We start from the raw sequence: 20,813 nt of genomic DNA on the forward strand, positions 1-20,813 counted from the left end.
CTTTGTTTGTGTACTACAGCAGACAGGAAGTCATACAAGTTTGGGGTGGCATGAGGGTGAATGATAAGAGAATTTTCATTTTTGGGTGAACTAATCTTTTAAGTATTAAACTTAAGCGTGTAACTTGCCCTGCACTGTTCGTCCTATAAGAACATAATGATGCCTCATATTGTGCGGCTTGTTGAAGAGTGGTGTACTGTTACTTTTCTAAGTGATTGTATGTATGATTTATGTCAAGTGGATGATAAAACTGGTAAAACAAATTCCATAGAATTACACTGAAAGAGTGACAAGAACCATATCTTGGGATGAAACATGTAAAAATCTCTTTTGACTTGGGCCAGTAGGAACCACCTCACAACCAAAAACCCTAGCAACCACCAAGCAAGGCACTCAATACCACTCAGAATGCCTTCTACTTTAATCAAATGTGATAATACTCAGAACAAGGCCAATATACAGTAATCAGACCAATCTTTACTCAGAAATGACACAAAAGGACTCATACCCTCACTTGTGGGCAAGTTGTGGAAGGTTGTGTAAGGCTTATGGTGAGTGAGGATGTGTTGCTGGTTAGAAGAAGGGTTCTGAGGCTTTTCTTGTGTCGGTGGAGGAGATGTAGCCGCCTTCAACAGACTGATCCCTGGAGACAGCAAAACTCCAAATAACCTGGAACAGAGAGGAGTGGTAATCAAATGAATAGTGGGAGATAAACAAGCCATATATTATAGCATACAGTATAATTCCCATATAAATACATTTCTTGGGATGAAAAATATCAAAATCACAACCATCCATCCATCCATCCATCCATCCATCATGATTTCTGTCTCTAATAACCTCGCCCCATCATACCCTGAACCCTAAGAATGATCTGTAGGGATTACTGCGAAAAAGAGTCATATAGCCTCAAGTAAGACATTATATATTTCATCTATTCATTTATTTTTTATTTACTCTTTAACATGCTTCATCCTTTTCCAATTCTTGTAATAATTGAAAGTCAAAGGCCTGGTTTTGATTGAGTACAAGCCCATTCTTCACTCCAGATGCCACTTAAACATAACATGCTCCTTACTTACTGTACACTATGATGACTCTGGGGAAGTTAGAATAGCTTGTTCATGCTCACACACAATGAAACAAATAAAGGCTTTGTTAGTGCTATTAGATGCAGCTGTCACAAGCAAGTCTTCATATATGCAAAACTAAGTTCCAGCAAGAAGCAGTGTGCCAACCCAATGGCCCTATGAAGCCATTTCTGCCCCCCAGTCAAGACTCTCTGCCTTCGGTCCACACATCAAAGAGTCATATTCTGAATATTAGAAATAAACAAAGAACAAACACAAACTCGAATAATTGCATGTTTAACCAGAAGTATGACCAACAGCTGCTCATCATCATGTACTTATGCAGAGAAAAAAGGATATACCGTATACAGTTCAACACGTAAGACATGGATGGAAGTCTTGCTGTTGTAAATAAGTGAATACACTTTACAGTTAATTTCACTCATGTTAATGCCTGATGAATGAGACTAATCTCACTGTGAATTTGGCAACAGTAGGCTAACATTTATTAAGCTGTATGTGCTTAAAGGAATTCAAAGCACTGCCCCCAGTGGCTGACACAGGCAGTGTTTTTGAATATAAGGACACGGAGGGGTGCAAATAGCAAGTAAATCGAGTGTAAATTATGTAAAACTATGATGAAGAATTCATATTTTATTAACTCTCCCCAAAACCCCCAACCCTAAACCTAACTGTCAGTGGAGTAAAAATGTGTTCTTTAGAGTTAAATTAGAACCTCAGAATCAGGCTTGTGAACACGATTACTTACTGGTTTCATTGCAGGATGGAAACTTGGGTCTCACATGCTGCTGTCACGCCACAGGAAAAGGTAAACAAACTTGAACTAACACAAAAATGTCTGAAGTGAGATGCCGCTTGTCAGTAACAAGGCAGAATGCGGCAGATGTAAGGGCAATGGAACATTGGGTAATAATGTGCTGACTCGACTTCCTGTGTGATCAGGTTGGATGAATGAGATTTGAAAGAGGTTTATCAACAAGTTTGCCACTGTTTTGAACACATTTAAAGCTAGTTCATACTGCCCCAACACATGCACAAACAAAAAATCTCAATGGTTGTTGTTGGATCAGTGGGTTAACCCTGTTGGTGTTTGTTGGGACTGTGTGAAAATGAAAAAGTTATGTTACCCAACATTCTAAATCCAACAGCCAACTTTCCAGCTAATTATGTTCTTAAAACATTTTCAAAAGACGTTACATTTTGGTCGTGGAAATGTAAAACATTTTGTATTTCTTAAATATTGATGTCCGGTTTGTGAGCGAATCGTTCTTTTGAAAAGCTTCAATATTTTAGCACCAAGTCACTTTCATGATATGGACCAAAAGAGCTGAGATATTCTTCAAAAATCTTAATTTATGTTCTGCAGAAGAAAGTCATTCACATCTGGGATGGCATCAGGGTGAGTAAATGATGAGAGAATTTAAATTTTTGGGTGAATTATTCCTTTTAAAGAGTGACTTATAATGGTGCAACTCAGTACTCAATACTCACTACTCATGACTACTTTTAAATGAAGTACTATTTTACTCATTCTTGAGTAGTTTTTAGGACAGCTACTTTTACTCACACCAATTTATTTGGGAAGTAACAGTACTTCTACTTGAGTAGGATTTGTCAGTACAAATTCCACCCCTGTGAAGGAGCCTTGTCCTATATCAAATGGATCAAAAAAAAAAAAAAAAATAAATATATATCTATATCTATATATCTATATATATATATATATATATATATCTATATCTATCTATATATATATATATATATATATAAAAAAAAAAAAAAATCGGAGAATTCAATAAATGGAATGGATTGACAAACAAGCATTTTTTTTTCTTTCTATTTGAAATCAAAGGTGCCCGAACACCGTTCTGGACCGTACTAGCCCAATGTAACTCCTAGTTATAGATAATAAATCCTGTTGCAGCTTAATTTGCAAAGACAACCATAAGTAAGCCATTTTTTTGTAGGTTGAGTTCCCCAAAAACTGTAAACACTATGGCTCTGTGGTGCTATCAAGATATTGCTGTTTGTTTGAGCATCAAAACCAGCCTGACACAGCAAATTCCATGCTACATCTTTAAAGAATGTGTATTAAACATAACAGACACATAATAAAAACCATATCAAGTGTGTGTTTTACTATCACCCACAGAGTTAAGACCCACAAAGCTCTAAGAATTTGGATTCGTATGACCTGGTAATTCATTTTATAAATTCTTCAGGCCTTGTGTGCGAGTGACATTTTGAATCATTAATTTGTCCAGAATCTAATAAGGACTTCTTACACTGTTACATCTGTTAAACCATTACGTTGTTTTTCACTGTTAGTTAAATCCACATTCCAAGGTCTAAGTTTCATTTCAAGAGCATAAAACATCACAGATTCTCAAACTGTGCTCCGATGTAAACCCTTGAGTCACAGGGCTCTCCTCGCACAACCACATGTCCTTGAAAGCAGCAGAAACAGATTTCACAAAGCCTGCACATAAACGATGAGGAATCAGCATTAGCGGACTAGCTTGTGTTCAAACTGTATGTAGGAAACCCTTTCCGATCCAGTCGCTGGCTGTGATATGATGTGCGGGCATGTGTTTCTGCAGAGAGCATGGCGGCAACATTAACCCTGGGAGCTGCTGTCAGCACAAGCTCAAGAAACCGTTATACTGTTCATATTTTTACAAGCAGCCTCTATATGCAGCTAAAGTGAATCATGCTATAATCACTGCCAGCTGTAGCTTGCTAAGGCTGCAGGAATGAGGGGAATCTTTCATATGTAGGATTAATCTCTCCCTTTGGTATGTACCCTCACTGATCATCATTTTTTTTGTAGGCTCTTTCTAGCTCCAAAATTCACTGAGCCTCGTGACTACAGCCTGTCTCTCACTTTGTGAAAATTATATGGCCTTCCAAAGTTATATGGACATGCAGATCATCCACAAGTTCATATTCATATAGAAGCTTTAAAAGCCATAAAAAGGGTAAATACATTGGACTTACTGTCTGCAGTGGTGGCATACAAGTATGAAAATAGCCTCAAGCTTAAAGTTCAAATAGTTGGTGCCACTAGTGGCACTGATGTTACACTTTATAGCTTTAAATAGTGATGGGAAACTCTAGAAAACTTGAATTTGCATGAAAAGTGCAATGACTTCATAGGGATGCCAATTTATAATGAACTAAACCTTCAAAGTTTACTTGCGAACAAACTGTTCACAAATGGTGTCTTCGAAGTAGTAGATTAAGAAAAAATAGGAAATGTGTAGTGCTTAGTGTGATTCAGTGAATATGACTCCATGGGAACATTTGTAAATATTCCTGAGCATCGCTCAATTGACATGAGTCAGTCCTTACTCAGCAGACTCGATACAGTGAACATGACTCTTCTGGATATGATTCACTGGATGTTGTCCATGTAAAAGAACACATTTACTTTACGTCTGGCTCAGAAAGTAACCACCAAATGATCAAAGACCTGTGTTCCAAGTGGGACATAGTAAATTAGACTGCTCAAAAAAGTGATTGTTGAAAGTGAATTAAAATTGGTTGTTTGAACTTAAAAGAGATGGCTCACCCAAAAATTACAATTCTGTCTTCGTTTACTCACCCACATTTTGTTCCAAACCTGCATGACTTTCTCTTTTCCATGGGCACAAAAGGTGAAACTATGTTAGTCTTAGTTGCCATTCACTTTCATAGCATCTTTCTTTCAGACAATGACAGTGAATGGTGACTGAGACTGAACATACAGGCTTTGAACAACATGAAAATTATTAAACGAGGACAGATGTTTTTATTTTTTAAGTTGAGACCTGATCTGCATCTACACACATTGAAAAGTTACATTCTGGATGATGAAATAACACTTTTATTAAATGCAGGCTGTTAGTCAAGAACATTTTTCATTTGTGAACCCTGTAAAGTCATGATCCAGTTGAATCCCTTTGATAGGGGTCACAAACCTTACAAATCGTGAAAAAGAGGCGATGCAATCATTACGCTCTCACACACATACACAAATTCTCCTGAACAAACCGAGTTGGCTGGAGGAAATAGTTTTTTGTTTTGTTCCTTCATCCTTTTTGAATGAAGATTCATGAGGATGAGTGCTCTCTTCCCAGTTTGTCTTGTCTCACCTGTCAGGTTGTGCTCCGCTGGGAAACGGCGTGTACGAGCATGCATGGATATCCCCGTTGTCTCACGATAAGCCCTTCAGATTGAAGGCAAAGGGGCCACTGGCTTGGCACAGGTCGCTGGGAACATTTCTGGTTCTGGTTAGCAAACTAAAGCCACTCGTGAGGGATCTGGCCCTTGCTGATCTGAGCCTCTTGCTTGTTTCTAAACACTCAAGCGCTCAAAAGCTCAGCATGCAGTCAGGCGGGGAAATTAGTTTAAGATACGTGTAGATGTGTTAGTGCTACTGTTTAGATCTGAGGTCGATAAAGAAACCCACTGAAACTGACTCAAGGAATGCACTTTTGTTTGAGACTTTATTTTTTACAAGACTAATACTCCCCCACCAACAAACTAGTCCTGAAATAGTTCTCAATAAATATCTGTCAAAGTTCCTATTACATTACATGATAATAAAACTTGTTTAGCCAACGTCTGCACAGACAGGTGTGTAAAACACAGTAAATTATATTCTCTTTTGATAATGGTACACCTGTAGAGCAAATGCTAGCATTGCACAGCATCACTTATCCTTTGCAATTTGGTTGCTAATAGTTGAGACATCTCTGGTGACAAATGAATCCCTAGCTAATGGGAGCGTTGCAGTTTGGATTTCTCGGATCATCTTCTGAGCATCGAGCAAAGAATGTAATAATAGTTGGAGTTTGGAGATATCGAGTCAGAATATGCTCAATTTGTTTTTGAATGGGACACTTTGGGGATTAACTTTGAAAATTTTCTACAAAGTTTGACAATCAGAAAGTGTCCAAATACTTCATTCTTAATTTTGAGCAATATATATATATCATTTTGTAGAATTAAATATAACAGATTTCTTGTTATGATAGCGTGCTTTTCTTATACTGTATGTCTTTACAAAATTGCCTCTTTGATTTTGTTTTGTGCAAAGACATACATTTTCAGGTTGGCTTACATGCTCAAATCAGTGGCGTACTTGTGGTGCACTTTTGAAACGAGGAGGCAGAGTGCCATCTCAACGTTCGTATTTTTGTGTGTTTTTTTTTTACAAGTCTAATATAAATTCCTATTTCAATTCCAGTTGATATTTAAATAGCTCATACAATCCATACAAAACTGAAATCGATTTATTACAACATATGAGATGAAAAAGTATGCCTGCATAAAAATATATCATATAAAAAGTAACATATTTTTCTTTTAATGCAACAACATAATATCAAAACACTAAAAATGGCGGTTGTTCTATATGTAACATATATTGTCCTTAAATCAGTTTATTATCATCAAATTTGTTTAGGCTATATACATATATGCCCCCCAAAAATGAATATTATATATGTTAATTGCCATATACTATCAGATTTCTGTACGGGAAGGAATATGAAACATCTTTAAACTTACAAAAATATGTATTTTATTCTTATTTACAGTATAAGTTGATATTAACACTATTTATTAAATCAAGTCAAATCAAACACTCATCAAGTTTATGCATTGTTTATAGTTCCTCAAAAACAATACCTACAAGAATACAGCAACAAGCATATTTCTGGAATATTTCATCTGTTTACCTATTATTTTTATAGTCATCTTATTTTTGGATCATCCATCATCTACTCCTGATGGCACCTTCAGGATCTGTACCTTTAAGAGCAAGTGTTCACTAAAAAGTGTGACACTTACATACCATTTCAGATTTTGAAGTAATTTTAAATTAATTTTGATGTGACCAAAAGTGCGGTTGTCTGTGTGAGTTATTTGTTTTCTGTGCAAATAGTTTTGGTACTTCCGTCAGTTTGTCTGATTCATAGCGATCTGCAGAGACCCGCTGTGAGGACCAGGGCATGAGAGACGGGCACTATCACATTGATTGATTGACAATGTATTGAACTTATCAGCGCTAATCGGAGCCAACTTATCCCCTCATGTCTTTTTTGCTGTATTTGGCGGTTACCCCTAATGCCTCCCTTGCCTAATTGGAGAAATAGCAACTGGTTCAAATGCTTTTTGGGACCGCTGTATAAGATCCCTCTGTGGAACACAACAACAACAAAAATTGCACCCTTAAAGCACCCTTGAATATATTTTAAAATAAGGAACAGAAATAAAATGAGGAATAAGGAACAGCAGGAAGAAAATAAAAATTACTGTAAAATATAAGTGACCCTTGCTAAAACAAACCTGTTTCTTATTATTATTATTATTATTATTATTATTATTATAGAACACCATGAACAGACATTACTAATTTTATTGTAAATCTGTCACTCACAAAACATGTAAACTAAGCCATTGAAGCACAAATGCCACCCATAAAGCCCAACAGCCCTCTGCAGCCACACCCCAGAGTGAAAGCCGAACACTTCTGGCTCCCTCCATCTTAAACTCCACACACCATCCACACGACGGAGACCGCTAGATGTATTTTCACTGGCATATTTTTTTATATTAGCTTCAGAAAAATGACACTAGTATTTACAAAGTAAAAGGACTCTAAATGGGCTATTTCAGCCAGTGTAAACACATTTAGCAATGAGGTCAGAGGCTGAAGCAGCCGAGTCAAGCAAGTTAGATAATTTTGTCAAAATGTTTAATGTCCTGCTAAACCATTTGGGAAAAACAAGAGAGGCGGCTGCTGTTGACTTTGGCAGCCAAGTGTTTACTCTAGGCTTCAAACACGTAAATCAAAATGCTCCATCTTCAGGCAAATGTAAGTACACGTTTCATACCTGGTTTGTTGTAAGTCCTGGCAAAAATGTTAAATTAGATGGATGGGATAAAGTGTACTATAAGAGCGTGAATGTGAGTACACATTCTTTGATCAGAAACAGACAACTCTAATGACTTCCGCAAATAAGATGGAGGCAGTTTTTGGAACACTGCGTTGTCAACACAGCTGAATTGCGACGTTCTCATAGGACAGCTTACACTTGGTGTGTTGAGAAATACATGGATATAATGGAGTCACTTACAAGGTGGATAAAATACTAAAGCATTCCAAGCTCAAGATATGCTAATTTATTCCAAAGTATTAAGTATGTCCACTTTCATCACATGCGTTATGTGAAGGGTTTGTATAATCTGTCTTTGTATTCATGGCAGTGCGTTTTAGACTTAGAACTGCGGTGTCAGTGAAAGGCAGATCCCTCTCTATGTCATTGTGACCTTTATCGCAATGCCATATAGTGTTACATGATTATCCCTGAGCCCATTTCGTTCTGCTCTCATTCTTCTCCTAGTAGCAGTAATTGTTTGTGGATCTCTAAAATGTCTCACTAAGTTTCTGGAGCCTATTTTCTTTTTTTTGCCATTTTGTTTTCTGCAAGCTGGAAAAACAGCTTACCTTCCAGAGAGTTTTGAAAGACCTAAAGAATATAACAACTCACTGCTGCCTGGGCACATTTTGTGGGTGTTGGATTTTTTGCCTGAAATGTACGTATCCAGTGGGTTTGTGCTAATGAAACTGTCTTTTTCATTCAAGCACTTCTGACATAAAAGAAATGTACATTTATACATTTGGCAGACACTTTCATACAAAGTGACTTTCAGTGCAATCAATGTACATGTTTCATACAAGAAGATCACACAGGAACACATGTTGCTGAAGGTTCCAGCACTCTAACATCAACTCTATTCTGCCAAGTTACTGGCAAGTGGCATCTCCCATCAGACATCTTTGCATCATTTCAAAAGTGTCTATCATTGTGGCACTACTGAACACAGTTTCTGGTCCCAAGAAATCCAGGAAGTAATCTTGTTCACAGAAACAATGATGAGCTTAATTCAGAGGTTGCCTTTTCCCTCTAATGGGGCTTTTCCAATGCACAGTACGGCTCAACTCGACTCAACTGTTCAATTTTTGGGGGTTTTCCCACTGTGGATAGTACCTGGTACTTTTTTTAGTACCACCTCGGTCAACGTTCCAAGTGAGCCGAGCTGATACTAAATGTGACGTCAAAACCCTGCAGATCACTGGTGTGTCAGGGAGAATCTATAAGCTAGATGGTAGGTGAGCTTACCCTAGTGCGTCATTGAGCTAAAACAGTGATATCCTCGTCTGCACTTTGGTGTATGATTTCCCAAACTCTCCTGTTTTTTTTTTTTGCGATATTAGTCTTGCTGCCATCAGCCTATTTTGAAACAAAGTTTGTCATCTTGCTGTGATAAACAGCCACATGCCGAGAATCAAGAACAGGATTCCTTCAATATCCTCCATTGCGCCTTTGTTGTGTGTTTGTGTCACATTTAAGATGATGTCATGGCAGTAGAGGCGGCGCAAATTTGATGATCAGCCTATAATTCCCACTCACGTTGAGGCTGCAATAACTGCAGTGGAAAAGAAACCTCAGACAAGTAAAGCGAGCAGAGTCGAGTCGAACCGTCACGTGCAGTGGAAAAGTGCCATAAGATTACATTTTTACTCCACTGACAGTTAGGGTAGGGTTAAAAATTATATATTTCTGTTGATTGCATTACATAATTTACAACAAAAACTTACTCGCTATACAACTCAGTTTTGGTGCACCTTTGTGGACATTTTACCCTGAAACTGGAGCTCAATCATGCCCATACGTTCAATAACATTTTTAGTTTTGGCCATTGGGGTGAGTGGTTTAAATTCCGGTAAGCACAGAATGATTTCAGCTGAAGAACTTTTGACCTAATGCTGTTATTCACAGTGAGATAAATCTATCTGTTTGTGTGCACCCTGGGATTCGAACCTACAACCTTGATGTTTTTAGCACCATGATCTATCAGTTGAGCTACAGGAACAAGAATGGAAAGATTGAGAGTTGTGAATCTTTGTTTTTACAATTAAGTCATGTTGTTTATAAACTCCTGATTACATTTATATTCTACGATGAGGGTGAAATGAGTTAATTCTTAACACTGCACTATTGCTGTCATTTCAATAAGATGAAGAACAGAAAAACTCTAAATATTAAAATTGGTTTCTATTTATGTTTAAAAAGAACAGATGTACTACTTTCATTTCCACATCTCTGTTTGTCACTATACACATAGGGCCTCTTGATGACACACTGGATTTGCAGCTCAACTTGGCTGGTCCAGGGGGAAATCTGGGTTTTTTTAATGGGAAACATGCCTCAGTCCACTGAGCAGGACATGTTACACTCCATTGTATTCCTCCTCTGAGCATTTCAGGACACTAAAAGAGCTTGAGAAACTTTTTTGTGAACACTCTCCCACCTTTATTACACAGCGCTGACACCCCCAAACTGAAGCCAAATGCACAGAGTTGGTGTTGGATGGTTTATGTTGTGTTAAGGTGACATTGGTTTAATCTAGATTTGTTGGATAAATACACACTGTAGGCTGTGGTAGAGCAAGGAAAGAACGTAGCTGCATGCATCGAATGCAGAAGTGGTGCGTTTTGGGGTATGTACTTTAGGACCGTGTTACAATGAAAACAAACGCTCTGTATGGACAAGGGAAAAATGTGCCGGTGGTGCTTTGGATGGTAAATAAATCCAGGCCCCTAAATCAATATAGTTCTTAAACACAGTGAAAAACACATTACCAAAAAAATCTCCTGTTATGAGAAAGATCTCATCGCTTTGCAATAGTAAAAAGATCCCAGAGGTTTGGTCCTTTTGATATCCTAAATTCCAAAGCAACTCACTTCCAAAGCAATATGATGCCACCAAGACATTGGAAGGTGCTTTAAGCAGTTTTTAGGCTTTAAAATAAAAAATAAAACTCAACGTTTTGGTTGATCTTCTAAAAGTTTGCCGAAATGAGGAAGAAGATTGAGATTATGACTCAAAGACTCATCTAGAGATGTGTCAGAATGGAGGTCCAGAATATTGGCTGTGGCTTAGCGGACACTGTTGTTCAGGTTGTATGAGACTAAAGCATCATTTTCTACTTTTGACTCTTTAGGGATTGTTCATACCAAATGCATATTTTGCATCCATCTGCATTGTTTTGAAAAATGTGTTTCGAAGTAAACATGCCATCTTTGTTCCTTGAGCTGTGTCTCACTGTTTATTAGCCGTGTAAAGTTAAAAAGAACTTCAACTTTGCAAAACGTGTCTTGACATTGCGCTGCATTTAGCTTTGTAGTGCAAGAGCATGTTCAGTTTGAACAGCTCCTTACGGTGTATTTATAATTCATTGGCTTTTAAAGTTTCTTGGTATCATTAATCAGGTTTAAATTATTGTTTAGACCACAGATAAAGTGGCACACATTCAGTGTTGTCACATGGTACCTTTCAGCGCTGGGTTAGGATGGACCAGTCACAGTCAAGTTTACTTGAAAAGGATCCCAGATAAAAATTATTTTATAGAGATTGCAGAGGCAGATTTGCAATGGATCCATGGAGGTATCATCTTTCTAGACCAGTAAGCAAATTAAGAAAATCCATTGTGTCTCATGGGAAACAGTTACTAGTGCTAAAGAGCTATATCTCTATTTTCAGTAAATTAAAATGCCATTTTGGTGTGGGTGCGTTTTCAAGCAATTAGTTTGGACTTGGCCAATGACTAAAGTGATATAACAGGCGATGTCATGTTTTTTTTTTTACAAGGCTCCTTGCAGTATATAAAGGGACAGCCTTCATCATAAAGGATATAAATGATGCTCTCTTAAGAGTTCTGCAAATAAGGGGTAAAATAATCATGCTGCCTACCTTTTAAATTAGGCTTCACGTTGCACCTGAGGTGCTTTAAAATGCTGCCTACAGAGGTAGCCAATTAAGTTTTAAAACAAAGCAAATGTGTCACCATAACTAGTGATACCTCTATCCAGACACGTGCACACATAGACATCAATGGGGGCTTGAGCCCCTGCCCTTTTTCTTCCACAAGAGAAAGTGCCCTTTTTCTTTTTAAATAAATAAATAAATAAATAAATAAATATAAATATATATATATACACTCACCTAAAGGATTATTAGGAACACCTGTTCAATTTCTCATTAATGCAATTATCTAATCAACCAATCACATGGCAGTTGCTTCAATGCATTTAGGGGTGTGGTCCTGGTCAAGACAATCTCCTGAACTCCAAACTGAATGTCAGAATGGGAAAGAATGGTGATTTAAGCAATTCTGAGCGTGGCATGGTAGTTGGTGCCAGACGGGCCGGTCTGAGTATTTCACAGTCTGCTCAGTTACTGGGATTTTCACGCACAACCATTTCTAGGGTTTACAAAAAATGGTGTGAAAAGGAAAAACATCCAGTATCGCGGCAGTCCTGTGGGCTGAAAATGCCTTGTTGATGCTAGAGGTCAGAGGAGAATGGGCCGACTGATTCAAGCTGATAGAAGAGCAACTTTGCCTGAAATAACCACTCCTTACAACCGAGGTATGCAGCAAAGCATTTGTGAAGCCACAACACGCACAACCTTGAGGCGGATGGGCTACAACAGCAGAAGACCCCACCGGGTACCACTCATCTCCACTACAAATAGGAAAAAGAGGCTACAATTTGCAAGAGCTCACCAAAATTGGACAGTTGAAGACTGGAAAAATGTTGCCTGGTCTGGTGAGTCTCGATTTCTGTTGAGACATTCAGATGGTAGAGTCAGAATTTGGCATAAACAGAATGAGAACATGGATCCATCATGCCTTGTTACCACTGTGCAGGCTGGTGGCGGTGGTGTAATGTGTGGGGGATGTTTTCTTGGCACACTTTAGGCCCCTTAGTGCCAATTGGGCATCGTTTAAATGCCACGGCCTACCTGAGCATTGTTTCTGACCATGTCCATCCCTTTATGGCCACCATGTACCCATCCTCTGATGGCTACTTCCAGAAGGATAATGCACCATGTCACAAAGCTCGAATCATTTCAAATTGGTTTCTTGAACATGACAATGAGTTCACTGTACTAAAATGGCCCCCACAGTCACCAGATCTCAACCCAATAGAGCATCTTTGGGATGTGGTGGAACGGGAGCTTTGTGCCCTGGATGTGCATCTCACAAATCTCCATCAACTGCAAGATGCTATCCTATCAATATGGGCCAACATTTCTAAAGAATGCTTTCAGCCCCTTGTTGAATCAATGCCATGTAGAATTAAGTTAGTTCTGAAGGTGAAAGGGGGTCCAACACAGTATTAGTATGGTGTTCCTAATAATCCTTTAGGTGAGTGTATATATTCCTGTTTGCACACAGCTTCCCTGTCATTGAATAAAAAAATCTAAATATCAGGTCAGGTGATGAGACTTTGTCAAGATCCGATGCCCGCCTACCCTCCCTCCCTCCCTCCCTCCCTCTCCTCTCTCTCCCTCCGCGTCTCCGCGCAGCAGTGCAGCACACATCGACACATCAGACACACAGACAGGCAGACAGGCAGGCAGCAGCCCCTCCTAGCTCCTATCCCAGTTGTGTTTTTCTTGGCTTGTGTGGAGGTGAGTGGTGATGAACAAAAGACTTTAGCTACCAGTGCCTTGACTTTACAGCTAATTAGCTAAAAGCCAAAAAGCCAAATATGAGACTAATACTTGTGTCTTGCTAACATGCATGACTCAAGAGCTACTAGCTAATGTATTAAGTTAGCTAATGTTTAGCTAAGGCAATATATCATGGCCATACAGGCTAATGTATTGTACTTAATGGAGACACTACAGATGAATACAGTAAAATTTGTGTCTAGTAACGTCATCACAATCGTCACATTGATTTGCAAATTAGGTGTTAACTAATTAAAATGCACTCATTTGCATACATTTGACAAGGCACTACAGGTGAATAGGATAAACAAAATAACTAAACATATCACCCATTAAGCATATGGTGTATTCCAATAATACCAAAAGAATTAAAAGATTTATTGCCTTGTGCAAAATAAACAAATTATTAGTGAAATTATGTCCCTCTCCATGGTGCAGTCATTTATTCTAAATATATACTTGGAACTAGTAGAATAGAAAACATGCGCATTGTGGCTTAGTTTCCTTTGCTGTTGCCTGCTCTTGTGATAAACACTAAAGAAGACCATGGTCTCTGTGTGAACTGATTATTTTGTAGAAATCTGTTGAGAATGAAACAATTGCGTGTGCGGGAATTAAAATAATTGGTAAAGAAGTCAGAATGTGTTAATATATTTAACATTTTGTTTAAAATAATGTTTTTAATAAATAATTATTAGAAGTGCCCTTTTTTCCACTTGAGCCCCTGCCCCCCAAAATGTCTGTGCACGTCCCTGCCTCTATCTGTGGTTATCTACATTGATTTAATCCGCTTTACAAGTATGTCAGAACGAGTGGGAGTAAACGTGACATTTGGTGGATCAGGTACGCACCCTTCCCGGCTGTTCTCCAGGCCAGATAGCGGGGAGAGATGATGGGGGCTGCCGATGTCACGGTCCAGGCGGGGCTGCCTGGGGGGCAGGTCAGGTCCCGGAGAGAGCAACTCAAGTGGGGCTACATTGTGTGTCATGCTGGAGCCAGCATAAAGGCCTGGAAGACAAACAAAACTAATGTACAAAACATGCCTGATCAACCTCAAGGACTCCTTGTGAACTGCACGTTGTCCAAATTAAATCTCCACAAAACAGCTCTTCATGGCAACAAGCGCTTGTTATGACAACACAGATTCAAGCAAGACTCTTTGGACTGAATAAAATGTTCCTGTTCTGTGCTGTTAGCAATTTACTGTACATCGTTTTTGTTGCCATTCTGAGTAGCTTTGATTGACTGTTGAGGTTTTTAGCATAACATTTTTGACATTGCAGTTGACTTGGACTACAGAATGACAGAGCTAATAGGTTAAGACAGAACTACTTTAAGCTACTTGTATTAAAATAGCTGTTGAAATGAAAATAGGAGTTTTGTGGCTTTTAGAGCATATTGATTAGCTTTGAAGCCATCTATATGCTAGGGTACTCTAAAAAGTTGACAAAAGCAACCTTTAGCAGATATACACTTTTAAAACATACTCAATCCTCTCTTGCAGGAAAATGGAACAAAATATTGATGACTCATCCTGCACTACACAGATTTGTATCCAATCAAATTCTCTCTATATGAGAAAGTCCCTCCCCCTCATACCTGCCAACGAATATTAATAAGCAAATCATGATTCATGGCCATGACGTAAATAAAGCCAATTGGCTTTAAAAATAACAATGATTCCTTCAGTTTGTCCCACCCAAACTTCTTGTCTCAATAGAAAATATGCCAACACATGACAAGAAAAAAGAGATTGTATGGGGTCTTGAATGAATGGAGAATGTATAGGCTAATCTTTGGCCAAGGCACAGAACTTTGAAGCATAAAAACAGCAGACACATCAACTCTATCCACAGTTTGTAATGGAAATAACAGTGTACATCAGAGTTCTAACAGATCCAAATGTCATCCTACCATAAATTTTAATACTTTACAAAAACTAAGCCAGAAAATGATAGTTGCTCGTAATGTAAAGAGCTTCTCCAGTCCCTGGGCTTCTTATGCAGTCAAAGAGACTGACAGGCAGACACTGTTCCCGGTTGCTCCCTCTGTTAATGTGCACCTCTGAATTTTCCCAGTGAATGTTTTTCCAGAAGGCCTCTGGGGGGGATGGCCATGCATTGACAGTCCTGCAGAGGCTTGTCCCAGCACTCGTTCTCTTTGTGTTCCCCTCCAGATGCTTTACAGTGGAAGCAGGGACTATTTGACAGCTTTCTGAACTGGTTACAAACTTGATTCATTACCCGAAATCATCAATCAAAGTCCTTAAATGCATTCCCCTTTAGCCCTAACATCTGCTACTAGACTGGGTAGCATTCAACAAGTAATGGCCATGATTGCTTTAGTTGTTAACTGCTGGAGGGAGGGGAGGGAACGGACTCTGGATGGTGGAGGGGGTACGTGAAAATCTGTTGATCTGTAAGGATCTGTTGATCCTGGTTTGGCTTCCTTTGGATAGGTTCTCATTGGAGCAAAAATGAACAAAATAATTGGCCATATTATATCTGAAATGCCAGTTACTCAATAACTTGGTGTTTATAAAACTGTTATATAAAATGCCTGCAGACTTGTTCCTATTCCAAATACCAGCCGTGTTGATTTTCAGCACTCTTGCTCGTACCTAATTGTGACTGTTTCTTAAGATGAAAGTAATGACTGTGGACCTTATATGCTTAATTAGTCATTTAATTGATTATGTATATAATTTAAATCTCTACCACTTAAATAAACCGATCGATTCATCCATCCATCCATCCATCCGACTTCCCTTTTGGAATTTTTTTGCCACATCTTCTAGAAAGAATGCAAATGAAGAAAACTACTACAGGATGCAAAAAGTATAGAAATTTGGAAACATGCTAAAGTTAAAAAGCAAATGTTCCTCCAATCACCATTGTGTAATTAACATATTATTAGCATATTTTCAAGCAACCAGAAAATGTGCAACATTGTATGGAGCAGCCAGAAACTAAACACGTCTTCTAAACACGTACATACATAAAGACACAAGTCATCAGAGCCTACAGCATATACATGCAAATTACAAAATGACAGAGGTACCCTTTCTTTTTCTACTGGCCACGAAACAAAGCAGAATGATCAGGAGCATTAAATGCAGGCATCTTGGCCTGATGCAACCACAACTTCTCCTTTAAACAAGAAAAACAGGTCCTTCAGGCAAAAGACATTTGAAGCACATTGAAGCAACAAATTATCCTCTTTGAGCTGAGGGAATGAGAAACTGTGTAAGCCAGGACTTCTATTTTTCCCTGGCACATGGGGTGTCAAAGGTGATTGAAGATTTTGCAGTGCAAAGTGTGCTTTGTATAGGGCTGTTTTAATAGCTGGGAGTTTTGCAATTGTCCTTCACATTACTCTCACACAGACCTCTGTTCTGTTGTCATTTTTTCTACTTGTATTTCGGTGTGAATCTCTAATCTAAACTATGCAAGTATCAGCTTTTCTTGAAATCTTAATGAAAACTATTGATTTTCAAATGCACTGTATGGCCAAAAGTATGTGGACACCTGAATACCTGAATATTACAAGTTCAACACAAGTTAAGCTCAATCAACAACATTTGTAGCATCATATTGATTACCACAAAAGTTACTTTCGAATCGTCCCTCCTTTTCTTTAAAAAAAGCAACAATCTGGATTAAAGTGAGGCACTTGCAATGGAAGGGAATGGTGCCAATCTGTAAACATTAAAATATTTATTATTTTAAATGTATAATGTAAAATTTGTATAGCCACAAGACGTAAAAAGTATGCATGCATTGTGTGATAATATTGCTTGCTAGCCTTTTCTGTGTAAGCTATATTAGATTTTACAACTTCGTTGCCATGATGACGTAATGCTGTAAACCCTAAAACAACCATAAAAATGTAAATTTAAATAAAATATCAGCTCAACTAATACACTAGTTTTAACAGAAGAATTCATTTAAGTGCATTTATAAAATTATAAGCTTTACATTTCTGCCTTTAAACCTTCTAAAATTTGGCCCCATTCACTTCCAATGTAAGTGCCTCACTGTAACTTCAACTCTGGGGCATATCTGGGCTGCTGGCTGCGATTTTTCACACTCATGTTTAAAAACTCAACATTCACAAAAAATGTGTATAATTATTTCAGAAAAAAAAATTACAAATAAAAAGGACTTCAATTATTCATAAATAATTTAATGATTAGAATTAAATATACTATGTGTGTGTGTGTGTGTGTGTGTGTGTGTGTGTGTGTGTGTATATATATATATATATATATATATATATATATATATATATATATATATATTCCACTAGACGGCATGTACTAAGGGCGGCACGGTGGCTCAGTGGTTAGCACTGTCGCCTCACAGCAAGTCCAAGTTTCGAGTCCCGGCTCAACTAGGGCCTTTCTGTGTGGAGTTTGCATGTTCTCCCCGTGTTTGCATTGGTTTCCTCTGGGTGCTCCAATTTCCCCCACAAGTCCAAAAACAGGCAGGTTAAGTGAATTGGAGACTCTAAATTGCCCGTACGTGTGTGAGTGAGAGTCCCCCAGCCACTGCGTCACTACGTCATCTGGCGTAAAACTTATGCCAAATCAAATATATATATATATATATATATATATATATATGTGGATTATCACGAAGTGGACCCTACTGCTACGTGGGACAAATGCTAGGAAAGAGAGAGAGATGGCAGGTACTAGAATTTTTTTTTTCTTCTATCACCTTCCGTCACATTTTGCAGATCTGAAATGTAGTTGGCACTGTAATGCATTTTAGCCTCACATGTGCTCGTCTATAGACATTCAGTCTAATTTTCAGTTCATGCAGCACCTAGAAGCTCAATCTAGATGTCATTAAAAAGCTGAGATCCTCTCCTGTGTGATGATGTATAACATTTTATCATAAATAGTCGATAACATATATTTATATACATTTAAATGGTTATTTAGCATGCTTTTCCTGCTTGACCCCAAATTTGTTCTTGACATCTAAGATGTGGATTATTTACACAAGCATCTCACAGACAGGTAACAAATCTCATTTTGTAGAAAGAATTGAGCTATTTGTGGTTTACAGCAGCAGTGTTCAGTGCAAAAATGAGACGTTTGTACAGTATTTTAAATAATTTCACTTTGTTATTGCTTTTGAAAATCTTTTGAACTGTGATATTAGGGTAACAAAATAAACCATACTGCCGCATTTCTGAAAATGAGAGCTTTCATTTGATATATGATTTGTATATTTGAGTGCTATTTGAAAGACTTTTATATTCAAATGAATATTTCTACCACATAACCACTAGGTGGCGCTTATTTGCGACATATTTGTGAAGTTTTCAGGCTTTATTTTGTAATTTTATGTAACATAAATGCAGAAGTGATAAGTGAAAAGTTCAGAGTCAAAGCTTTCAAACAATACACCATATGCCTGACTTACTATATGTATACAGGAACTTGAATATTTTAAGCGAAAACTTTTTTTTTCTCCATAAAGCACCCCCTTTTATACCCGCCAGCAGATCCACAGAGTTGAAGAGGTAAAGAAAAGGAAGTCGAAATAGTTTTTTGCGGTAATTAACATTATGCCACAAATGCTGACGACTGAGCTTAACTTGTATTGAAATTGGAATACAAGAAACCATGACTGGCTGCCATAACATCCTTCACCTTTGCATCTGTACCTCAAAAGTATTCAATCGGGTGTCCACATACTTTTGGCCATGTGGTGTGTATACAATGCTTAGACAAGAATGAGCCTAAGAAAAATTACCTCCAAAATACGAGGGACCAACTACTGTGGTTTAACTAATCCAAAACAAACACATTGCAAAACATGCAAAGATTTCAACTTTGACCTCGCTCTGAATCAAAAAGTCATGAGTCATAGATGAGTATTTTAAGGTAAATCTCCTCCAGAACTGATTTAGCTTGGGTTGCATAACATTGGAAGTAGCATGGGGAAATTCGCATCCAACACAGATTGTGCATTGCATATGTTTACAATATTATCATAGCATATGGTCTTCATAACATTACAATTCCCTTTATTCTGTCATGTCCATTTGAGCTGTTAAATCATAGCTTATTGGTTTTGGATCACATAAAATGTTCTGCAAGTGAACACACACTTGAACACATCTGGGGTTTGGTACATTGTAGGGTGGAGTGAACAAACCTCTTTACCCATCTCCACAAAAGATCCCAAGATACATAAATTATACCAAACATTTGCTCCTACAAAAACAAGCAGTAATGTATGCTACAGACCAAGATATACAATCAATTCTCCCTCCAATTTAAGTGAAGGTTTTGAAACCTTCAGTTAATCTCACCAGTTAGAAGTATGAAATTACAATCAACGCAATCTTTAGAATAATTTCGAAACTTTTAGAGTAATTTTTGGACACATTTAGTATTACTTTTTAAATATTATTAGTGGTGCTTTATATGGCAATAGCTAAGGCTATTTTTATATATATATTTTTTGCTTATAGTACGCGTTAGGGATTTAAACAAACCTCAAGCCACAAGTATTAATCTTTGTATTAAACATGAATTATTAATACCGTATACACAATCAAGGGGCACTTTTGTCTGACAAACAAAAAAAAACTATAAACTTGCATTGAAGGAGGGAACCTGGCCCAGTTGCAAGAAACCACTTACTGCAAGTAAGAAAATACTTATTAGGAATGTTTGTTTGTTTTTTCAGAAAATGTAAACAATCACTCAAGAGCCCACCCCTTTAAGTCTCTATGATATAAGCCTATGGGAATCATATCCTTCCAAAACAAGAGACATTTGACATGGGTCGGTGTACAGTATATTAAGGATAAAGTGGGCTGTACCTGTGAACATCTCCTGGCCAAGCACTGGAGAGTGTCCTTCTTTACCATTCAGAGAGTGTTGGGAAGGGGCGGGGCCATGCAGATGCTGGACCGATAAACATTCGCTTAGAGCATCCGGCTCTAAATGCGGGCACACCCTCAGCTGTCAATCACAAGGAAAGAAAAGCAAAGGTTTTATGGATGGGAATATCAAAACATTGTATTAAAATAAAAATGTGTAAATTAGGTTACAACCATTATTATTCCATTCTCACAAAACAAAGTACAGTAACTGATCTCAACACAGATATATATATATATTTTT

At 37.9% G+C, this 20,813-nt stretch overlaps 1 protein-coding gene across 1 annotated transcript in view; it reads right to left on the minus strand.

Annotated features, from left to right (window-relative positions):
- The window catches only part of LOC127630966 (zinc finger protein GLIS1-like), a 100,203-nt gene that overhangs the window by 5,851 nt on the left and 73,539 nt on the right, over positions 1-20,813 (minus strand). Inside the window, exons 8-10 of the mRNA XM_052108889.1 lie at positions 20,510-20,651; positions 14,515-14,671; positions 509-669 (exon numbers count right to left, since the gene is read on the minus strand). Of these exons, the coding sequence (XP_051964849.1) occupies positions 509-669; positions 14,515-14,671; positions 20,510-20,651 (460 nt within the window). The remainder of the gene's footprint in view (positions 1-508; positions 670-14,514; positions 14,672-20,509; positions 20,652-20,813) is intronic.

This window comes from Xyrauchen texanus, chromosome 37 (genome assembly GCF_025860055.1).
Source record: "Xyrauchen texanus isolate HMW12.3.18 chromosome 37, RBS_HiC_50CHRs, whole genome shotgun sequence".
Taxonomy (NCBI): domain Eukaryota; kingdom Metazoa; phylum Chordata; class Actinopteri; order Cypriniformes; family Catostomidae; genus Xyrauchen; species Xyrauchen texanus.